Source organism: Penicillium maclennaniae (assembly GCF_028827695.1).
Source record: "Penicillium maclennaniae strain IBT 15551 chromosome Unknown utg000004l:1.0-3007600.0:1.0-3009580.0, whole genome shotgun sequence".
NCBI classification, from domain to species: domain Eukaryota; kingdom Fungi; phylum Ascomycota; class Eurotiomycetes; order Eurotiales; family Aspergillaceae; genus Penicillium; species Penicillium maclennaniae.
In genome coordinates this window covers 1,985,258-2,005,388 of record NW_026623216.1, presented here as the reverse complement: position 1 = coordinate 2,005,388, position 20,131 = coordinate 1,985,258, and the positions used below count along the sequence as shown (strand labels likewise).

The 20,131-nt window shown below is 50.3% G+C and overlaps 10 protein-coding genes across 10 annotated transcripts; 6 read left to right on the top strand and 4 right to left on the bottom strand.

The window, feature by feature from the left end:
• Positions 1 to 1,072: 1,072 nt before the first annotated feature.
• Positions 1,073 to 2,107, top strand: N7477_004890 (uncharacterized protein; the record flags this gene model as incomplete). Its single annotated transcript, XM_056966553.1, has 3 exons — positions 1,073 to 1,147; positions 1,200 to 1,449; positions 1,500 to 2,107. 3 exons carry the CDS (start codon positions 1,073 to 1,075, stop codon positions 2,105 to 2,107), a joined length of 933 nt encoding a protein of 310 aa, XP_056823334.1.
• A 230-nt stretch (positions 2,108 to 2,337) lies between these two features.
• On the top strand, positions 2,338 to 3,283 carry N7477_004889 (60S ribosomal protein eL42; the record flags this gene model as incomplete). Its single annotated transcript, XM_056966552.1, has 4 exons — positions 2,338 to 2,340; positions 2,851 to 2,943; positions 3,000 to 3,184; positions 3,244 to 3,283. 4 exons carry the CDS (start codon positions 2,338 to 2,340, stop codon positions 3,281 to 3,283), a joined length of 321 nt encoding a protein of 106 aa, XP_056823333.1.
• Positions 3,284 to 4,426: 1,143 nt separating this feature from the next.
• hxt8 (uncharacterized protein) lies at positions 4,427 to 6,478 on the top strand (the record flags this gene model as incomplete). Its single annotated transcript, XM_056966551.1, has 11 exons — positions 4,427 to 4,486; positions 4,560 to 4,587; positions 4,642 to 4,703; positions 4,765 to 4,955; positions 5,028 to 5,456; positions 5,523 to 5,584; positions 5,641 to 5,770; positions 5,824 to 5,963; positions 6,035 to 6,133; positions 6,185 to 6,290; positions 6,340 to 6,478. The coding sequence occupies 11 exons, from the start codon at positions 4,427 to 4,429 to the stop codon at positions 6,476 to 6,478; spliced, it is 1,446 nt and encodes a 481-aa protein (XP_056823332.1).
• A 514-nt stretch (positions 6,479 to 6,992) lies between these two features.
• On the bottom strand, positions 6,993 to 7,226 carry N7477_004887 (uncharacterized protein; the record flags this gene model as incomplete). The annotated part of the gene is made up of 1 exon (XM_056966550.1): positions 6,993 to 7,226. The coding sequence occupies one exon, from the start codon at positions 7,224 to 7,226 to the stop codon at positions 6,993 to 6,995; it is 234 nt and encodes a 77-aa protein (XP_056823331.1).
• Positions 7,227 to 8,478: 1,252 nt separating this feature from the next.
• N7477_004886 (Zn(II)2Cys6 transcription factor) lies at positions 8,479 to 10,735 on the top strand (the record flags this gene model as incomplete). The annotated part of the gene is made up of 3 exons (XM_056966549.1): positions 8,479 to 9,111; positions 9,163 to 10,361; positions 10,420 to 10,735. 3 exons carry the CDS (start codon positions 8,479 to 8,481, stop codon positions 10,733 to 10,735), a joined length of 2,148 nt encoding a protein of 715 aa, XP_056823330.1.
• A 1,065-nt stretch (positions 10,736 to 11,800) lies between these two features.
• N7477_004885 (uncharacterized protein) lies at positions 11,801 to 12,238 on the top strand (the record flags this gene model as incomplete). Its single annotated transcript, XM_056966548.1, has 1 exon — positions 11,801 to 12,238. The coding sequence occupies one exon, from the start codon at positions 11,801 to 11,803 to the stop codon at positions 12,236 to 12,238; it is 438 nt and encodes a 145-aa protein (XP_056823329.1).
• A 684-nt stretch (positions 12,239 to 12,922) lies between these two features.
• N7477_004884 (uncharacterized protein) lies at positions 12,923 to 13,442 on the bottom strand (the record flags this gene model as incomplete). Its single annotated transcript, XM_056966547.1, has 2 exons — positions 12,923 to 13,136; positions 13,195 to 13,442. 2 exons carry the CDS (start codon positions 13,440 to 13,442, stop codon positions 12,923 to 12,925), a joined length of 462 nt encoding a protein of 153 aa, XP_056823328.1.
• A 67-nt stretch (positions 13,443 to 13,509) lies between these two features.
• Positions 13,510 to 14,414, bottom strand: N7477_004883 (uncharacterized protein; the record flags this gene model as incomplete). The annotated part of the gene is made up of 3 exons (XM_056966546.1): positions 13,510 to 13,845; positions 13,889 to 14,070; positions 14,201 to 14,414. The coding sequence occupies 3 exons, from the start codon at positions 14,412 to 14,414 to the stop codon at positions 13,510 to 13,512; spliced, it is 732 nt and encodes a 243-aa protein (XP_056823327.1).
• A 212-nt stretch (positions 14,415 to 14,626) lies between these two features.
• N7477_004882 (zinc finger MYND domain-containing protein) lies at positions 14,627 to 14,981 on the bottom strand (the record flags this gene model as incomplete). Its single annotated transcript, XM_056966545.1, has 2 exons — positions 14,627 to 14,812; positions 14,868 to 14,981. The coding sequence occupies 2 exons, from the start codon at positions 14,979 to 14,981 to the stop codon at positions 14,627 to 14,629; spliced, it is 300 nt and encodes a 99-aa protein (XP_056823326.1).
• Positions 14,982 to 17,387: 2,406 nt separating this feature from the next.
• Positions 17,388 to 20,005, top strand: N7477_004881 (DUF3824 domain-containing protein; the record flags this gene model as incomplete). The annotated part of the gene is made up of 2 exons (XM_056966544.1): positions 17,388 to 19,530; positions 19,596 to 20,005. 2 exons carry the CDS (start codon positions 17,388 to 17,390, stop codon positions 20,003 to 20,005), a joined length of 2,553 nt encoding a protein of 850 aa, XP_056823325.1.
• Between the last annotated feature and the right edge of the window lie 126 nt (positions 20,006 to 20,131).

Here is a 20,131-nt window from a genome sequence, read left to right as displayed (position 1 = left end):
TGCCGTCTTGTCATCCGCCCTAAGACACATAGGTCAGCACGAGAGTTGAAGCAAGTAATTCAGTTCGAGGTGATATACATCTGCTTTCCGCCGTAGATCAGACGCTGCTGAACCGGGGGATGCCCTCTTTTTCTTCAACGCGCTCCTTTATCCGAGAGACCTGACATGATCGCGTTGTATTAGCTGCTGCCAGGTGCGGAGGTGTCCAGCATTCGGAATTTGACGGTCCCTGGCGCGTTCATGCCGCAAAGTAGTCGGTACTTCTCACCTTGTAGTCAGGCTCAATATCAAGCTCGATCTCCTTTCCGGTAAGGGTGCGGACTCTGCGATGGGTCCTGTGTAAGCGGGGTGTTTTGTGTTCCACGTCGGAGGTCCTCGATGATGCAACTGGAGGTGGGAAGGGTTGGGTCGGCAACGTACTTGATCAACATTTTGCTTTCACACTTTCGCTCTCGGTAATGGTTTGGGATAGAGAGAGAAAGGCTTGTCTGGGTCACGGGTGAGAGGGAGCTTGGAGTTCAATGAGGGTCTTGGAGCAAAGAGAGCCGCGTTGGCGGGGTTTTGGTGGGGCCCGTGGCCTTATTGCCTGATTGATACTGAGGGCGAAGCTCGAGGGTTCTCCTTTTCTTCTTGCCTGTTTACGTGGAACAGTTTGTAGTCAAAGTTTTAAGGAAACAAGTCCCCCATTTTTTACTTCACTCCAGAGATCGGATTTCCGATATACACTTATCGCTTCTCATGAGAGATATTACTTCCTCGCACTCTAATTGGCGGATTGAAGCCTCACAACAACCAACGAGTAGGCTTCTCGAGAGTTCAATGAATGACTAGTGTTGAGCTATTAGTATTTTTTTGTTTACCCTTTTGGAAATTTGAGTGCTATTTGTGCTGTCTGATATGGCCCGTAACTTGATGGTAAGAATCCAAGGCTATATATATCCACCAGCTAGCGCCACGAATGACATTCGCTACGCCCGGGCCTATTCAACGCATTCATAACTTGCAACTCCTCAGACAACACCACCTCACTGATTTTGTACCCAATTGACTCTCAGAGAAAATAAAATCAATAATGACCATCAAAGCTGCGCAAGAATTACCAGCAAATCCCTTCCAGCAGCTAATCACGGCATGCAAGAACGACCCGGTAAGCCGTGTTTGAGCCACTGATTGACCAACAAGATTGACGGTGTGAACAGATAGAAATCCAATGTGTTTATGAAAAGCATCGAACGAACCGTAATGCACAGTTCAAGGAACGTCTCCTGAATCCTGCCTTTCGAGAATGGCAATTTGATGAGATCCTGCACAACGTGCTTAAGGCTGAAAAGGGTCTGGTCGACTACGTCGATCCCAGACACAACCTTGGCTTCTGGACGCGGCCACCTCGTCATATACGAGAACTTGTCTCAGATATTCAGCGAGAAATTGCATCGGTAGCGGGCACTTGTGAGTTATTTTTATTCTTTGGGGAGGTTTCTATACTGATTCAATGACAGGTCTCTGGTTTATGCCTCCAGAAAATCTGCACATGACAACCCTTGAAATAGTATCCGGGAAAGAAAAGCGAGATGTCGATGAGGTCACCGCGTTTCTCCAAGCCAATGCGCCGCTACAGGAATTGGTGAACTACACCCTAACACATCGTGCTCGACTTGGACGCCCAGTCGTCAGCTATGATGCCTCTGCCCTGGCTTTGAGCTTCCTTCCTGTCTTCGAAGGTACAGAGAAGACGAATGAGGCTGAAAATCGGAGCTATTCTTATCACCACCTTCGCAGAGACCTCTACGACCGGGTCACCCAATCTGGTTGCCAGATCGGGGCCCGATATTGTGTGCCCTCGGCGCACATTACGATTGCACGATTTGTCGTTCCTGTTGTATCTACACACGAAGAAGAGCTAGCTGCGCTTGAAGGGAAGGTAGTCAAGCTTGTTGAAAGACTCGAGGACATCAACCAGGAATTGCGATCAAATGACTGGAAACGATTCGGAAACCCCTCACGAGGCGAGTGGACTGTTGGGCAAGAACAAGGGCTGGAACTTAACAAAGGAGTAGCATGGTATGGAACAGGCGAAAAGGTCATGATCGGTCAAGGACATCCATAGCCATGAGCAACTAGAATTGAACATCAATGGACAGAGCAGCCTGATCGGGAAATACCGTCCGTGCACATGATGACTCATCGACTTATTGGTGGTCAACCCCCAAAATGGTTTAGTGCACACCCGAATAGGGCCTAAGCGAACGAAATCCCACAACCCAACCATCCGCTTGAGACTTCTCCGACAAGCGACAACTCAACGACCACCACCCGCTACCCGGCAAGTCAGTCAAAATGGTAAGGCTTTTTGCTCTCTATGCTCCAAATCATGTGTCCTGAAGTCCCGGTCCCTCGAATCTCGTCCCGTCGATGGAGGTATTGTGCGAGCAATTTGATGTGTGTGTGTGTGTGTGTGTGCGTGGCCGAACTCGATACTGTCAAGGAAGACCAACGGAACGTCGCGAATACCACGAACGGCAGCAATCAGCTTGATACTTCTGGCGGTACTTGATCCAAGATTCGACGACTTGAAAGCCAGCTATAACGAAGCGCCAACCTGACCGAACGGCAACCCGAGGTGCGCGCTGTGTGTGCAATCGAGAACCCCAGGACACAAAAGAGGGCAGAACGTTCGAGAACCTGAATTTCGTGTCCATACGGCGCTGCCTGCGCACAATGAATTTTCGATACGGATATTACCTGCGAGCGACGTGACGGCGAGGAACCTGAGTTTCGGACTTCAGACACACAACTTGCATATTTGATCACTGCATGCACAACAGAAGCTTACCGATTTCCCGCGTTTAGGTCAACATTCCCAAGACCCGCCGGACTTACTGCAAGTCCAAGGAGTGCCACAAGCACACCCAGCACAAGGTCACCCAGTACAAGGCTGGCAAGGTAAGACCTTTCGATGAACACCAGCAGACTCGCAAGTGCTGATATTCCTCCTCTAGGCCTCCCTTTTCGCCCAGGGTAAGCGTCGTTACGACCGGAAGCAGAGTGGTTACGGTGGTCAGACCAAGCCCGTCTTCCACAAGAAGGCCAAGACCACCAAGAAGGTTGTCCTGCGTCTCGAGTGCACTGCCTGCAAGGCCAAGAAGCAGCTCGCCCTGAAGCGCTGCAAGCACTTCGAGTTGGGGTACGTCATGAGATATCCTCCGTTTTGTGCGGCTGATACTAACCTTCTTCTTTCTACAGTGGTGACAAGAAGACCAAGGGTGCCGCTCTTGTCTTCTAAGCGTTCGATTTCCTTGTTCGGCTTCTGGGTTTCCTGCATTGCACAAGACGCTTCGCTGCCTTTGTGGAGGTCATATGACGGTGGCAATGGAAAAATGAGATAGGAATTCATACCTTCAAAACACTCAATGACTACCATTTTATGAGTTTTTTTTTCCCTGGATCGTAGCTTTTTGCCGGTTGCTAGTACCCAGCCCTGATGGAACCGACGCCTCTAGCTTCGTGGTCTTGGCAGCAAACCTCGTGTCCCTAGACTGAGAGGTCATCTCCAACGACTCGGAGCGTGCCCGATTTACTCCGCATCCCCATTGTCAAGGTGTCTCGTTCCGGAAGCTCGAACTTGATTCCCATCGGCCCTGATGATTCACTATGCAAAAGATCTTGAAGTCCAATATCAGCGGTGACTTGCTCGTGTAAGCAGCCAGTGGTCATTGGCCGGCCTGGGCATACGACTACAGTATCAATCTATTTCTAAATGAGGCATGGTCAATGCTCATGAGAAAAAGCAAGAAACTGGATTCTATGCCGGAGTGCGTCTGCTTGTCAAGTTACTTGATCCCCCCAATCTGGTACTCGGGATCAATGTTCACGTCGAGGGTAACGCAAACACCAAAGTAAACCTATATCCACAACCACAAAAGTATGGCCAAGTAAATTAAGCAAGATCTCCGACCTTGACGAACTCAACGCATCCTCTCTGCCGTCATCAATCATGCAGATGGTTCTAGGCATGACTCGTCCGAATCATGGAATGCACATTCCGCGGTGCAGACCCCCGCAAACCCCCCCCCACGCCCAGCCAGTGCAGGAACGTTAAATGATTCACGCGATAGTGGCCAAGCCGGGGAAAATGGATGTGACAGGATCCTGGAAAGGTGCTGGAAGCCCCAAATCTCGTATTTGTCGGTCCCATTTGCCCCGGTCTTCCCCCGCATGCCCAGAAAATCATTGCCAACTCGGCTCACCTCCGACTTTTGATGGCTGGGCCGCTATTCTTGATGCAGTGTCACGACCCCTCGCGCCCTCGGACATTGACCGTGTAGATAAATCAGATGCCCTGCTCAAGATCTGCTCTTTTCGCTATCTCATTCTGATCTACCTTGAATTGCGATATCTGGGCGGTATCTAGCTCTCGTATTTCACCATGGCGATCTGGTATTCCTTGGGAATCGCTTTCTTCGCCGCCATCGGCACATTCTTGTTTGTATGTCATTCTGCTCACTTGGACCGGGGATCGACACCCGAGCTTTGATGGATGGCATGGCTAATTGAATCAGGGTTTCGATACCGGCATCGCTACGACTAGTGAGTAACCTATATCAAACAATAAGCCTAAAATATAGACTGATCACCATACAGCTATCGCCCATGAAAGTTGGATCAAGTACATGGATAGCCCCTCTAAGGGTCTCACCGGCGCTGTATGTCAAATCCATTTTCCACCGTGAGCCCAGGATAGCCGTGAAATAACAGGTATTTCAGGTAGTTGCAGTCTACATCGCTGGCGAAGCAGTCGGAGCGTTAACACAAACATTCATTGGCGACAGACTAGGCCGTATCCGCTTCATGCAACTGATGTGTATTATTGTGACTATTGGCACAGTCATCCAAACCGCCTCTGTCAATATCGGCATGTTCCTAGCAGGCCGAGTCCTAGCCGGCTACGCCGTCGGGTACGTGTCATCACAACCCCAATGATCATCTATCATCCAGCTGGAACAAAGATTGCTAAAAATCTCATCTAGAGGCCTCGTCGCCACAGTCCCAATCTACCTCAGTGAGATCTCCGATCCTCGCTACCGCGGCCTGATCGGTGGTATCTCAGGTTGCGGTATCTCCTTCGGCACGATGGCATCCAACTGGGTTGGATTCGCATGTAGCTATGCGCCCTACGGTCCCGTTCAGTGGCGTCTACCGCTCGGTATACAGATTCCTTGGGGAATTATCATGTTTATCGGGTTGGCGACGTTCATGCCTAACTCTCCGCGTCAGTTGATTCGAAGTGGTAAGATTGAGCTGGCGAGGAGCGAGTTTAGGAGGATCCGGCGCGGATTCGAGGCACATGAGGTGCAAGAAGAATTTCAGCTTATGCAGGTGCAGATTGAGTATGAGATGGAGAGGGAGATCACGTCTTTTAGGGAAATTTTCAAGTTGTTTAGACATCGGGTTTTGGTGTGAGTGTTCCTTTCTTTATTTTACTTTTACTGGGATCACGAGGCTTGACGCTGATTCGATTTTAGGTCTATCGCGGTGCAGACTATGACGAGTCTTACCGGTGTCAATGTCATCCAATATTATCAAAGTGGGTTCTACGTCTGCGCATACTTGATTCTTCTATGCTTGCTCATCATCTCGCAGCTATTCTATACAAGTCGCTTGGAATTGACGCGCATATGATCTTGGCTCTGGCTGCTGTGTACGGCACCATTGCATTCCTGTCTAACGCTGTCACTACGAAGTATCTGACCGATTCGTGGGGTCGCCGAAAGTAAGTGAAACTGATGCACCAAATGAGATCAAGTCCGTCTCTGACCGATACAGTATGATCCTCGCCGGTCTGGGCGGTATCGTCCTCATTGAGATCTATGCCGCCATTATGCAGATGGAATTCCAGAATACAGAGAATCATGTCGGCAAGGGATTCGCCATTCTGGGAATCTATCTCTTCGTCGTCTGCTACTGTGAGTTCTCTATCGAAATGTAATCTCGATCGTCGGCTAACATGACTTTCTCCAGACGGCATGCTGAACAGTACAACATGGCTATACGGTGCCGAGGTCTTGCCTGTTCGCTCTACGCAGCAAGGTGATGGGTCTCGCCGCTGCCTCTCATTTCATCGTCAACGTTGCCCGTAAGTAGGACAGAGTCTGTCATGAGTCCCACCGCTGACAGATTTCAACAGTCACCGAGGCTGGGCCTAGTGCTTTTGCCAACATCAAACAGAATTACTATTATGTCTTTGTGGCCTGCTCATTCTTCTTTCTCGTCATCGCTTACTTCTATTTCCCGTGAGTGAGTCCACCGATTGGCAGTCACATGATGCTAACATCATGACAGAGAAACCAAACAAAAGACCCTCGAGGAAGTCGCTGCATCTTTCGGCGACCGTGTCGTTCTGGCGGACGAGAACACCAAGGGAAGTGTCATCGTTGGCGAGGCGGATCACCTCGAATCGGCGGTGCCGAAGGGGCCTTGAAATTCAGGTTCTCGAGTCCGGTGGTTGAAGCCTTTGTCCGTTCGTACCTGTTTGTGATGCAATTATTTTGATTCGAAACTTGATGAAGACTCGTGAAGATTGCCAGATAAGAATTCGTAGCCTGAAGTCGCCCACCTTTCCCAACCAGGAAGGTCCCTGGGATTTTAGAATGCCACCTGATGTCGGCTGCATAAGTGAATTATGCCTTTTTTGTCAGCCACATCTGTAGAAAGCTATTAGTCGGGTTACCTACTTAGGGAGGTATATAGTCGGTCTCCCAGGGTGTCCTTGTTTCAGCTCTACCACAGACTATCCATTCGGATCTGTCCCTTGGCCTCTATACACTCCGCTTTCGGGGCCATCCCTAAAACCTGCAACAACCAAGACGGGTTCCAAGATTTTCAAAAAGAGAAAAAAGGAAAGAAAGAAATAACTAGAACCTCCCTATCCGAGAGGGTATCCAGCCGATCCGAAAAACTCTATCGCCATGTGCGATGATCCCTGTCACCGATGATCATCGCTCCATGTTCATATCCGAGAGGGTCAATCCCGGCCACAGAGCCATACAATGCTCGTCCAACGATGATCTGGAACATGCAGGCTGTTCAATCGGTTTCGGTCTGACCTCATCCCGACCGGCTATGTGTTTAGAGAGCACTCCGATTTCTCCGGGGTTCAGGAACACGAGGCCCGAGCCCTGGGCCCCGAGGCCTTGGTAAGAGCCGATAGTGCGCATCATGTTGGACATGATGCTCCATGTGTTGAATTGTGGTGCCCCTTGCATGATCTGCATTTGGAATTTGTATTTCCATCTGGCTGTGTCATTTGTGTTCGTGCTCTTATTTGCATGGGTTTGGTGTACAAGCTAGTGGGTGATCCATCGATTGAACCTTCAGATGATCGTGTGGAACCGGCTCAGGGCGGATCAGCCCTACTAGGAAAACTGTTGTGGCAACCTGGGACTGACTCTAGGGCTGGGTTCTGACGTGTCCGGGGTACTTATGTTAGATTGAAGATGAACGTGAAATCAGAATTTTCTTGCCGGGATGCATGCTCTTTTTTTTTTTTCAAGTGTGGCTGAGGTGTGGCATCTCCCTTTTAGCGTGCGATCAGCACGATCGCTTGGGCCCTCTGTGGCGATGTGCGCTGACACAAATCCGTGTCATCAGGCATCCACCATCCGATTGCCGGCATTCTTGTTTCCTTTCGAGCTTGACAATTGGCTTCTGTGTACAGGGTCCCTTGATGCGTGTCTTTTCAGCGCCCCGTTGCACCTTCCTATAGTCGAAGTCGCAAGAATATCAAAAGTACCTGCGGTTCATCGTTCGTGCCAACACCCTCTGGCATCGATTGTCGATTCAATCAAACCAGTATTTTTTTTTCTTGTTTTCTTTAATATATATTGATCATTCTAGCGATATCGGGCCCGTCGCAGTTGCACGGAGGACATGTTTCATCGGAAGGTGATGGATGCCCTGAAAAACTTAGATCCCCATGGACCCGGTAGCCTGTAGGGGCAAGCCTGGCGGATCCTCCGATGTTTTCTAGAAGGCCTTGGTGGCTCCACTTCTTCGGCCACTCCGCGCTAGTTGCGAATACCTGCTAGTCTATTTTGGAATTTCATGCTATAGGCAAAGAAAGGGGCGAATGGTGCTTCAGCGTGGTGATCCCACTGGGCTGGACCGTTGCCTCTTTCCGAAGTTTTTCCATTCGAGCCATTCGTTCCTAGATTAGTTGGCCATGACGCACACTGCTCACTTATAACTTTAAAGACTCTGGTTTTCCCCCCCGCCCTGTCAAGGTGGATTCTGTCCATTGTCCCAGAACCTTGATGGGTCCTTAACTTGAAGGTATCCGCTGATCACAAGCCTCGTTATCGAGTCCCAATTTTGCGTCGGGGTCATTTGCTGGCGCCTACATGTTTGTTGGGTTCAGGTTGCTACAAGGGAAGTCTAAGCATCAAGTGGACGTGATCTCTGTGCATCCCGGTGGCGCCGCCCATGGCTTCTGCCTCCCGGTTATCTGGGAAACGCCTGCCCATTAGTTGTCAGGCATGTCGAACACGAAAGATCCGTTGCTCGCGTGATGGTCGTCCATGCCAGACATGTGTACGACGAGGACTGGGGGCTGAGGACTGCATCTACCTCGGCCAGCCTCGACTATCATCCGAACAGACATCACCCGCAGATCCCAACGTGCAAAATGAACTGCTAGCACGCATTCGCAATCTTGAAAGCATGCTCCAGAAACAGGTCCACTCGCAGGCTGGAACGCCCGTAGCAGGCTCTCCACTGGGTCCTCCAAGTGTCTCTGGTAGCTTTACGGATTCTGATCTTGGTGCGGGGCTCGACACTTGGGGAAGTCCGATGTCGGGCAACGTGGGGACTCTCCACACCTCACCTTCAGGCCATGTGCGTTATGTGCCTCTTGCTTCGCAGTGGGAATCTGTGGTGGCTAAATGCCCCGCTGCGGAGTGCTTGCGGAGCCCTGACTCGGACATCGCAGACGACGACGATCTGCAAATCCCGTTCGCTCGAAATGGCAACATCTCACGCGCGGACCTTTTGGCTATTTTGCCGCCCGGTCGATACTGTGATACATTGAAGGAAGTATATTTTCGAGTTTTTTCGCCCGTAAGTTGAGAAGTGTATGTTGGTTACAGATCAAGGCTAAACATCCTCCAGGTCTTTCACATCCTTCATGACTTGACGTTTGAGGCCGAGTATCAACAGTTTTGTCACGACCCTGGCAGTGTATCAACATCTTGGCTCGCCTTACTCTTTGCAATGTTAGCTATCTCGGTCAGTGCACTTGATGATGACGACCCACTGTTGTCCGATCTAGGTCGGGAACGGACCGTAAGTCGGAATATCAAGGTGTTGTCGGCACGCTACCGATCTGCTGCCCTTCAATGTTTAGCTGCCGACAGCGTGATGACTCGGCACTCAATCAACTCCCTACAAGCATTGGTCCTCATCGGTTATGCACGCCTTCATCGTGGGCTACCTTTTTGGACATTACTTGGGTTTACTCGGCATGTCGCCATATCCATGGGCTGCCATATCGACCCAGAGAGGTTCATTCTAGGACCCATTGAACGAGAAGAACGGCGTCGAGTTTGGGCGGGTCTGATGATGCTCTACACAATTCAGAACACATCATTCGGAAGTTTAGATCAACAGTTTATCATGCAAGACGTGAGAATGCCAGCCGATGTCGACGACATCGACCTCCTCACTGGCCCAACAATATCCCTAACATCCGGCCCTTCATCCTCACCATCAGCTAGCCGGCCAACACAAATGACCTATCTCCTCCTCACTTTCCGCCTCTATAAAGTTTCCAACAAAATTTGCGAAACGATATTCACGTACCCTCAATCCCGCTTCTCCGTCTCCCAGCTCGAAGCTGAAATTGTCTCAATTCGAGAAATGTGCGACTCGCGCTATCAGCTCGACGCTGCACAGAACCCTCTCCCGGTGCAGCACCAGGCCAATCTCAACATCCTCTATAGCCAGATCAACCAACTCTTTCTTCTCCTCCTTAGGCCCAGTCTATGCCGGTTTCTCCAAGGCGAAGTCACGACGGAGACCTACGCTGCAAGAGCCAAGTGCATGGCATCCGCAAAGGCGTCTCTCTCAATCTTCCGAGCACTCTTGGGATCCGCCCAGTTCACGCCATATAAATGGTATACTAGTGGCCTAGGTAGCTTCCACGCCTTTCATGCGGCTGTTGTCCTCGCCGTTGGACTCATGAATCCTGAGAACCAGGCCGAGTTCGACGAGATCAAGGACATGTTAAACAAAGCTCTAGACTTGTTTGCTTCGCTCTCAGTACGAAGTATATTCTGCAGCAAGGCCGTTCCCATCATTCGACAAATTATGTACGTTCTTTGAACCCTTATGATGCGTTATGGGAATCGAACTGACCAATTTTGACAGAGAGGTGGCTTCAAACTATTATCACACTCAACCTCAAACCAAACTCCAACACTCCCAACCCCCGACTCAGACCCAAATTCAAAATCCTATGCTCACCACTCTTCGCCCAAATCTTTCTTCGGTCACCATGCATGAAAGCTTTGTCCTCTCACACCCGCAAGCTCAGTCCCCAGTTCCGACTATCGCATCGCCATCGAGTGATCCAAGTATGCAGTCTAGTTTTGGGGTATCGCTACAACCACAGAATTGGATCGGGCCGACATCTGTTCCTTGGGATACCCTAGGCTCTTCACTAGGGCAGTTCGGGTTTGACTAGTCGTCTAGCAAGGGGATTATAGCATGTGTGTAGCTTTTCGGGTTTCCTAGATTTTCGGGCTTACAATTCTGTAAGGGCGAAAATTCATGTGCGGGAGATTCTATGGTTCGGGATGTTATATTTAATGAGATCATGATGAATGAAATGTATCTAGTCCAAATCAACGCGTGAGACGCAGTATTAAAAATAAGTGCAGCATTACCCGCGTTCAAATATATGTCGATGGCTAAAGTTTAACGGGCGAAACATGCAGTCACGTTGCACTAAGGACTGGCGATTGACGTTAGCATAGGTCTCTTCGGGGATTTGATTGGCATTTGTATTTGAAAAAGAAAAGAAACTGAAAGGGAATGGTAAGCGCCCGGCGCATGGGAGAAAGTTGAGTTGGGGATCAATCGGGAACGGGAAAAAGCAAAAAAAAAAAAGAAACGTCAGCTACATGATTCGAACATGTGCGGGCGAACCCAATGCATTGCCGAACTGTGATCAGTTCAGTAGATAATTCTAGTGCATCGCCTTAACCACTCGGCCAAACTGACTTGTTCATGTATAGAGGATCGTGCATTGCGCTTATGATAATTGCATGGAAATGACCCCCAGGAGAGCAGACGTTTCTGCTTTTGTACGTGAAAGTAATTTGACCGGTCGCATTCAGCTGATGTTGACTACGAGACAGTAATTATAGATGTCTAGAATATTTCCGCATATTGAATTGGTCACTAGGGTTTACTGGTCCAATCAAATATGATAGACAAAGCACAAGTGTCAATATTTGAGAAGCAACATTCTACTCTAGTTACCCGTGCTAGTTGACTTAGATTCATCCCACAATCGTGCAGGCGAGGCTAGATGGTTGATCGGCATGAAAGCCATCACATAGGGCATGCTCGTCCATCCGCCGAAACGACCTTGATCTTGGCAAGCCTTGTCAAAAATTAGAGCCCTGGGCATGATCGAACTTGCCTGCCACTGGACTGGCGGTGGATTTGCACGAGCGAAAACCGCCCACTCTGATTTGAGTTAAAGATCGGCTCAAGATCATTCTTCAGAGTCGGCACAAACTCAATGTACCAAACAGGCCTGATCTCCGACGGCGAGAAATTTGTCAAAGACGTCTACGATGCCCTCTGTGCCTCGCCCCAATGGGATGAAACCCTCTTCATCCTCACCTTCGACGAGACGGGTGGTCTCCACGACCACGTCCCTCCCCCGCTGGCCGTTCGGCCCGATGACCTCACATACACCGAGACTGCGCCCAACGGTCCGAACTACACTTTCTCCTTTGACCGTCTCGGTGGCCGTATCCCCACTCTTCTGATCTCGCCTTGGGTTGGCAAGGGTTTGGTCGAGCAGAAGGGTAAGGATTCGAACGGAAAGACTGTGTCTTATTCAGCTTCTTCCATTTTGCGCACTTTGGGCTATCTTTGGGACTTTGAACCATTTACTCCTCGTGTTGGAGCTTCGGCTTCATTCGATCATCTTGTCTCGCACGGTCAAGCGTGATGATACTCCGACTGCGCTGCCGGAGCCGAATGCTTTCAAAGCCAAGCACTGAGTCTTTCGACGCGGTGGGGGCGCTAATTTGTGGCCTTTTGCTTAGGATATGCTATTACGCTATTATAGACGTATTTTCACGATTAAAAAATTTGAATGTAATCTTCGATTCGAAACAGCAGAGCAATATGTGTGGAGAGAGGTCACGAGAGTGAGCAGTAGGAGAAACAGATGAGAAGCCAAAAATCGAAGAGAAAATAAAATGAATGTTTCAATGTTCTTCATAATTGCAACAAGATTCCCTCTTGTCGAGACATGCCAGCCTTCTTTGGGGCTCAAGTCAACTGGAAGTAGCGGGGCGCATAAGAAAGACTGTGGCTTCGCCTCGGCATTGATTCGTACATGCAACTTTCCATGCGTGCCACTGAGCACCCAAGTTCTCAAGCGGCATTTATTGTTGGCTTTTAGGTCTTTCTTATTATTTCTCCTTAAGTCGCTATTGGGCCTCTATTCTTAGTGACTTCACTCGCCGAAGCTACAGGCTCACACCGTAATGTAGTAGCTAGCTTAGCTCGAAAATACTTTCGCCATTCATTTCTTTTCACTCAATATCGAAGTCTGTTCCCTAACATAGACGACTACGGCAACACAATTCCGGTTGGGGCCTCATAGGTTATCGGCTATGCTACAACTTCAAAACATGCCATGGTGAAATCTCTTCCACTCCACGTATCGCTCTTTCCCTGAAACACCTTCCCTCAACCTCCGATCGAACTCATCTTGAGCTCCTGACTGATCGGGTCGGAGTTTCAACCTGGAGGGCCATTCCTCGATGATAGTATGGGGTTCTTTCATCATCTCGCCGGAGGCCTCACCTGCCTCGCGGAATTCATGATCTTTCAAAAATCTCTACTATACCCATTAACATAATGTCTTCTCAAATAATGCAACGATGTTATATTTACCTGTCAACAATGTGGTCGTACGTTTCGACACGTTCTCGACCGACTCTAAATTTGATGATTGTGGGATCAAATCTGGAAGTCGCTCTCTTTGGAGGCAGATACTCTAGAAGTCTCCTTGTTTCTCGGCTGTTTGTAGTGAGGCCCCAAATTCTATCTTTGTTGGTCATGGTTCCTTCCACAGCGTTCATGAAAAGAGTAATGATGGTCGCATGTGGGTTTTCGACCGGCGTCTGAAGTAAGGGAGTCATGAGATGTAGTGTGCGGTGAATCCCCAGGCAGCTCGAATCCGAAATGTTTTACACCTACAGAGTGCAGTCAGTGTCTCGATCTAGAGAAGAGTCTTGGACCTGGTATCCTCAATATTGAACAGGTGATTGGTATACAAGTAGGGGAGGGATTGATCAGGCGTTGGTCGCTTATATCCATGCGACTGAAAGAATCATTGTCGAGATGATCAGGGAGGCAAGACGCGTCAAGATGGAGAAGCCTCAAGGCGATTGTGAAGTTAGACACCCGGTCAAGAAAAGAACGGAGTATTTCGCGTAGAAAAAAAAGTTTGCCGTAAATATCAGCGGGAGCAGCTTCGTTGGCTTGTTTCGAAGCCTGTTCTAAAGACCATCCGTTGAGAGTATCCGCGTTACCCTTCATTGGCTATCAGCTGTATAGAAAAATGTCTTGATTGATGTTAGTATACTTTCAAGCCTTTAATTATCCGGTTAACGGGCGGGTTTGGCTCGGTGAAATCATGACGCGGGAATCCAAAGGGAAGCAAAAGCCCGTTTTGGCGAAACTTGTGAAACGCGATTCGTTCGGAAGGCGGGAGACATGTCATGTATCGGTCACGGCGATCTCTTCTTGAATGAGCTAGGGTGTTGGCTGTGTGTTTTCTTGGTGCCTGCTCAGATGTCAAGCAAGCAGGCTTGTCGAAAAAAGGTTACAAGGCGATTCCACGATGATTGCTCAAGGACAAGCCTGGGCGAGCAATTCCAGAATGTTCATTTCTTACCCAAGAGAATTTTCGATGGCTTGTGCTTGATCTTCATACAGATGTCTTGAATTAGAGGTCGAATTCGAGTATGGAGAATGTCGATATTGGATTCTCGCACGAGAGCCGAGTACCAGAGGTGAATGATGGAATGAACCGCCTCGTCGGGATTCTCGACAACCAGTCCAATCAGAAGCAGAAACACATTACGGGCCACGATCAAAGTCTCTGTCATTCATTGTGACTTTTAGAGAGTTTTCATAGGTTTTCGGAAGTTGGGTAATTGTCTTGACAACGTTGCGAAGGTCCCTGAAAGCTATTTGTGAAGGTATGCTTTTCAGTTTCTACCAAATTATAAGACTCAAAATGCATCAAATCTACCTGCAAATAAGAGACCAAGATCTTTGAAAATGCTTCTCCTTCGTTCGAAGCCAATTTGAGAACGTCTCACGCAGGAACGTCACCCCAGAGGTACTTTGTTCCCCCAAAAGTTTCTCCAATACCATCTTTCATAAACGCAGGTGTCCTAGCTTCGAGAACCCAGGCTGGCTGCCAGGTTCCTTGACCAACGGGCGATTCGCATTCAAACCTATGTTGAGGCCAGTGGGACTTCTGACATGTTGTACCGCAGTACTGTGAGTAAAATTGCCCGTCAAACACACTACCATATGTAGGGAATCAGAATGACCGTGAGTGAATTGACTGCAATGAGATAACAACTTCTGCAAGTGGATCGACCTTCCTTCTTGCAAGCAGTTTGCTCGAGGCCCCAGTTGGCACACATAAGGCCGGAGGTAGTCATTGTTCAATTAGTTCTGTTTAAAGTGTAGATACAATTCAGTAAAGATACCAGAGACAATGGGAAGAGCTGCGTTGAAATATCTCGATATAACGGTAAGGGGGTTGCAAGATGATGGGAGAGGGTGAGATACATATGAGCTATCCTATGACAGAGAGTTAGAGAGATAGAAAGGATATGAGAAAAGAAATGAGTCCAGTTATTTGAATAGCCTGGCATCGCTTCCCCCTTATCTTCCTCCCGTCGTTATGATAAAGCTTAGAATTGACACGACATGACTCGCATCTATTATGCATGCGTGCCCAAGTATTGGTTGGTTGGTACAACACACATGCCTCTGCACAAAAGGGCGTGGAATTATCCAGTCAAAGAACAAGTTGGAACAGAACCTTGGCATCAGATTGTGGGAAAAGGATTAAAATCAAAGGATTATGGGAGGGTAGTAGTGGGTGACTGCTGAAGATCTGTTCGAATCGCGCCTAGGGATCTCAGGTACATAAAGCCGAAGATGGCTCTGGGACACAGTCCGTACATTGTTGGTCTTCCCCCCACGCCATCTTGTCAAGTGACCTAAATGTTAAGCTGGAAGGAACAGAAATGATCATCTCAATCTTCTTCTCGCTGAGCTACAATAGCATATTTCTTTTGTGTTTGGTACACTTGATGCTACTTACGCAAAATTCGTTCGACGCTGCACTTCTTGTAGCCATACCCCATCAAATGCACTGCCTTCGCTTTGAGAATCCTAAAATGACGTCTTGGGATACGGCATTCAATCGTATCATGATTTTGTCAAGTGACAGAACGGCCGATGACTTCAGTCTTTGGCAAAAGATGTTACCGAAGACTAAACCAAAGATAGAATGTTTCGGTTCAGAAAGGAATGTTGTTACGAAGAAAGAATTGTAGAGAACAACGATTGACTCGGTAAAGCCGACTTCTATCATGAGCCTATAGCCTATACATCCATGCTGTTTGCTACAAGGCGCATGGTTCTCATCTAGACGATATTGCAAGAGGGTCGAATATTGGATGGGCGCCCATAGCTTCAGTGCCATGGCGAGCCTGGGTTCATTCGAGAGGATTCGGAGAACACGACAAAGAAATACAGGCATCTCGAAAAAAAGCTATTGGCAAGATCCGCGGAAAATGGTGAACAGGACAAGTGTCCAGGCCCATTTACCTAGTTGCAACACATCCCGTAGACACGGGAGAGGGGGGGATACGTCATCCTTCAGCATAGTAGCGTCCGTCTGACCCCTCCATCACTCGTCATTTGTAGCCCCGACAAAGTAGAACGGCTGTCTCAGGAATGGCCCATTCCACACCAGCATGAATAAAAAATTGTTTGCATCAAGCTGTGAGAGACTCGAGGCCATATTCTAGTCCATAGTGTCGAAGCAGGGCTGGAATCACCCCCGCCTCAAGGTGAAGCCGTTGACGTCACTCGAGGCTCCGCTCGTCGGGATCGTCTTGGCCCATGCTGAATTATGAATGGCACTTGAAAAAGGCCGTCGCATTAACCCATCAGGCAGAATTCAGATATGGGAACGGACGGGCGCATCTCATGCAATGCAGGACAAGCTCCCTTGCGTTTCGCATTCTGTCAACCACGTTCTGAGCTGACTCGCAGACGACTCGCAGCGTGATCGGGGTAGGGCACAGGGCGAAGAGCCTCGCTGTATTTCATCGTGTCATTCAGGCTCCCTGTAGCGCCCGGTTTCTAGACTCCCGGGGCGTAGTTGCAAACACTGGGCAGCGGCCCACCGCAGTTCCGTGGATGCGCGCGGGAAGAATCCAAGGTTGGGGGAAGTACTGTAGAGGTCGAAGTAAACAAGTCTGAGCCACGGCACACCGTGTTTTTGCCACGAGTGCCCGGGCAAAAAGTAGCAGTCAAGTCATACATCGACGGCACTTGAAGGCCTTGAAGAAGTCGGTGAAATCAACTTGAAGAGCCTCACGTGGCTTTCTTTTCTTATCTACTTCACGTCCTCAGGTTTTCTTCCCCAAACTCATCTCAACTCTTGCTCTCCATTCTTGGACTATTCCTCAACTCATCTCTTTCATCTCCTTCATCTCCCCTCGACTTCCACCTTCTTCTTTTATCACGTTCAGCCTTACCGTTGCTGCCCAAGTAAATAAATCTGTGCTGCCTGCCGATCCCGGGCACCGCAGAACGAACTCGGGCTCGGCGGTTGGGCCTGAAACATCGGGAGAGCTCTTCGATTTCATTCCAGAAGAATATTCCCAATCGGAAGCCCAGCCTGATCCGCTGCTGCACTAGTCGATCACAGCCTCTTGACCCCACTCGCCCTGCGTCGCCCTGCGCCCCTCATTTCTCTTCATCCGCTTTCGCCCCCCCTCATACTTGCCCCTCCAACCTTTCCTCCTCTCTCTTAACCACGTACCATGTCGTACATCTACAGAGAAAGAGAGCGCGAGGACTACGACCGCCCGGTCACCATCAAGCGGTACGTGGTACCCTCTGAGGACCGTGAGGAGCGCCGCGAGTTCTCAATGAGCCGAGATGACTTTGGTGCCGACCGCGAGCTCGTCATACGTCGCAAGACGGAGCGCGAGGAGCCCCTGACTATTTCTCGCTACGAGCGCGAGATCGACTACGAGCCGCGCCGATTCGAGCGGGACTATTACGAACGTGAGTACATACAACCCTACAACTATCACCATCGCACGAGATCCGCAGACCACTTGCATCCCGGGTGGAACCTGGCCCCAAGGTACATTCGAGAAAAGACAGTAATAATGAGACCAGCCCGAGAAGCCGAGTACGATGTTGTCCGCCGCTCCGAAACCGACGAGGACCCTTACTACTATCACAGCCGCCGCCGTGTCCGCGAGTACGATGATCGCCGCTCGCGCCGTGAATTGAGCCCGGGTGATTCCCTCTCCCAGGCTAGCCGTCATCATAGAGATCGTGATGGCTACAGCAGTGACGACAGTATGGTCTATATCCGGAAAGAGACCACCCGTGATTATGATGACGACCACCCTCACCACAAGCGTCACCTCGCAGAAGGCGCTTTAGTAGCTGTTGGTGCTGCTGAACTGATGCGCAGCCGCAGTAAGCGAGAAGGTAAAGAGGTGAGCCATGGCCTTGGACGTGCTGCAAAGACCGCCGGTGCTGGTGCTCTAGGTGCTGTCGCTGTCAATGCTGCAGGTCACATCCGTGATTACTACCGCAGTAAGAGCCGAAGCCGTCATCGCGCACGCTCCTTTGACGATGATCGTTCGTACCATCATAGTCATCACAGCCACCGGAGCCGTGGCCGTCACAGCAGTCGCAGTCGCAGTCGCAGCCGCTCCCACTCTCATTCCCGTGCGACGACCCTTCTGGAGCTTGGCCTCGGCGCCGCTGCAGTGGCTGCCGGCGTCGCTGCTATGCGTAACAACAAGAACAAGGATGAACGCAAGAGCCGCTCTCGGACTCGTTCCCGCTCTCGCGGCCGGACCTTGAGCACAGCTCGCCCGGAGAACGATGATGCTCGCAGTCAGTCCAAGCGCCGTCAGCACATTCTCGGTGCTGGTCTGGCCGGTGCTGCTGCTGCCGGGTTGATTGAGCATGCTCGATCTCGTTCCAAGTCACGCAAGGGTGAGCATCCTCGCTCTCAGAGCCGCCTCCGCAAGGCCTTGCCTATCCTGGCTGCCGGCTTAGGTTCCGCTGGTATAGCTGGACTTTACGAGAAGAACAAAGCCGAGAAAGAGGGCAAAGAGCCTGTCAGTCGCGAATCACGCGGGTCAAGATCTCGTAGCCGTGCCCGCGGCTCCGAGATGTACCCCGATCCCGCTCGTGACTCGACTGGTTTGATCGAGTACGGCAACGATCCTGTTGCAGGAAGCATCCCCGCTGAGCACTACTACGGCCAGCCACCCGCCCTTCAAAGCGGTGCATACTACTCGGACGGAGGTCACAGCCGACGTCACAGCCGCAGCCGCAGTCGCAGCCGCGCTCCTCGCTACAGCAGCTCTTCTGGCTCAGACCGGGAGCGCCGCCGCAGCAGGAAGCATCGCAGCCGTTCCCGCAGCATCGCTGAGGGCGTCCTTGGTGCTACTGGGTTGGGATATGCGGCACACAAGTACAAGCAGAGTCGGGATCGCAAGGAAGAGCGTGAGCGTTCGCGTTCTCGATCAAGGACCCGTGAGTTCGCCACTATACCTCCCCCTGTTGGCCCAGCCAAAGTTGACCCCAAACCAGGATACGACCATGGTGCTCCCCGTGACCCGTACGAGGAATCCTACGATCCTGAGCCTTACCCCGTCTCTCCCCATGCTGCTCCACACCCACCACCTCCGGACCCGAACTACTACCCCCACGCCAATTACTTCCCTCCCCCACCTGACTCGACCACAAACTTGAACGCCACCTCTCAGCCCTACAACCCAGCAGACTACCCTCACCCACCAGGCGCCGCCCCTCCAGCCGAGCCTTACAGCTATGGTGCCGCTGGAACAGGACCAGAGCACTATGCTCCACGGCCCCGGCGAGCAGACGAGAATGTGAGTACTCCCACTGATAAGTACCACACGCGCTCCGGTGGGTTCACTGAACCGTACTCGGTCACCTGGCATGAATTGCTTACATTGAACTCGTGAATCTAGGTCTAAACAACGAGCCTTCCACCGTTCCGCGCTCCGGCAGTCAACCCCCACCCCCCAAGTCAGTGTCGTTCAACCTGACCCCGGAGGCAGAGGACAACGAAGACGCCGGGTATAACTCCGACGACAGTGACTCGACCATCCAGTCACGTTCTCGTCCTCATTATTCTCGTCGTCGCTCGTCGTCCGTCCCGTATCCACCAATAGCCCCGCCTCAGTCTCGTGAATATCATCACCATAACTCAAAGCAAAAACCCTCTAGTCATCACCAACCTTCGGAATCAGAATCAGATTCGACTGTTGATCTGCCTGATCGATTTGACTCCCAGGGTCGTCTTCTTAAAGAGAAAGAGGACCCGGCTCTTGAGACAATCGAAGATCTGATTAACAAGTTCACGCGAGTCTTGTTCTGATTTCTGAACTGGTTTTGGAGTTGATAGGAAGACAAAAATATTGATGTAATTGGGCGGTCTTTCTGAAGGATTTGTTTTTCCAATTCTTTTTTCGGCTCGTTTCTCTGCTTCCATCGATGCCCCCTG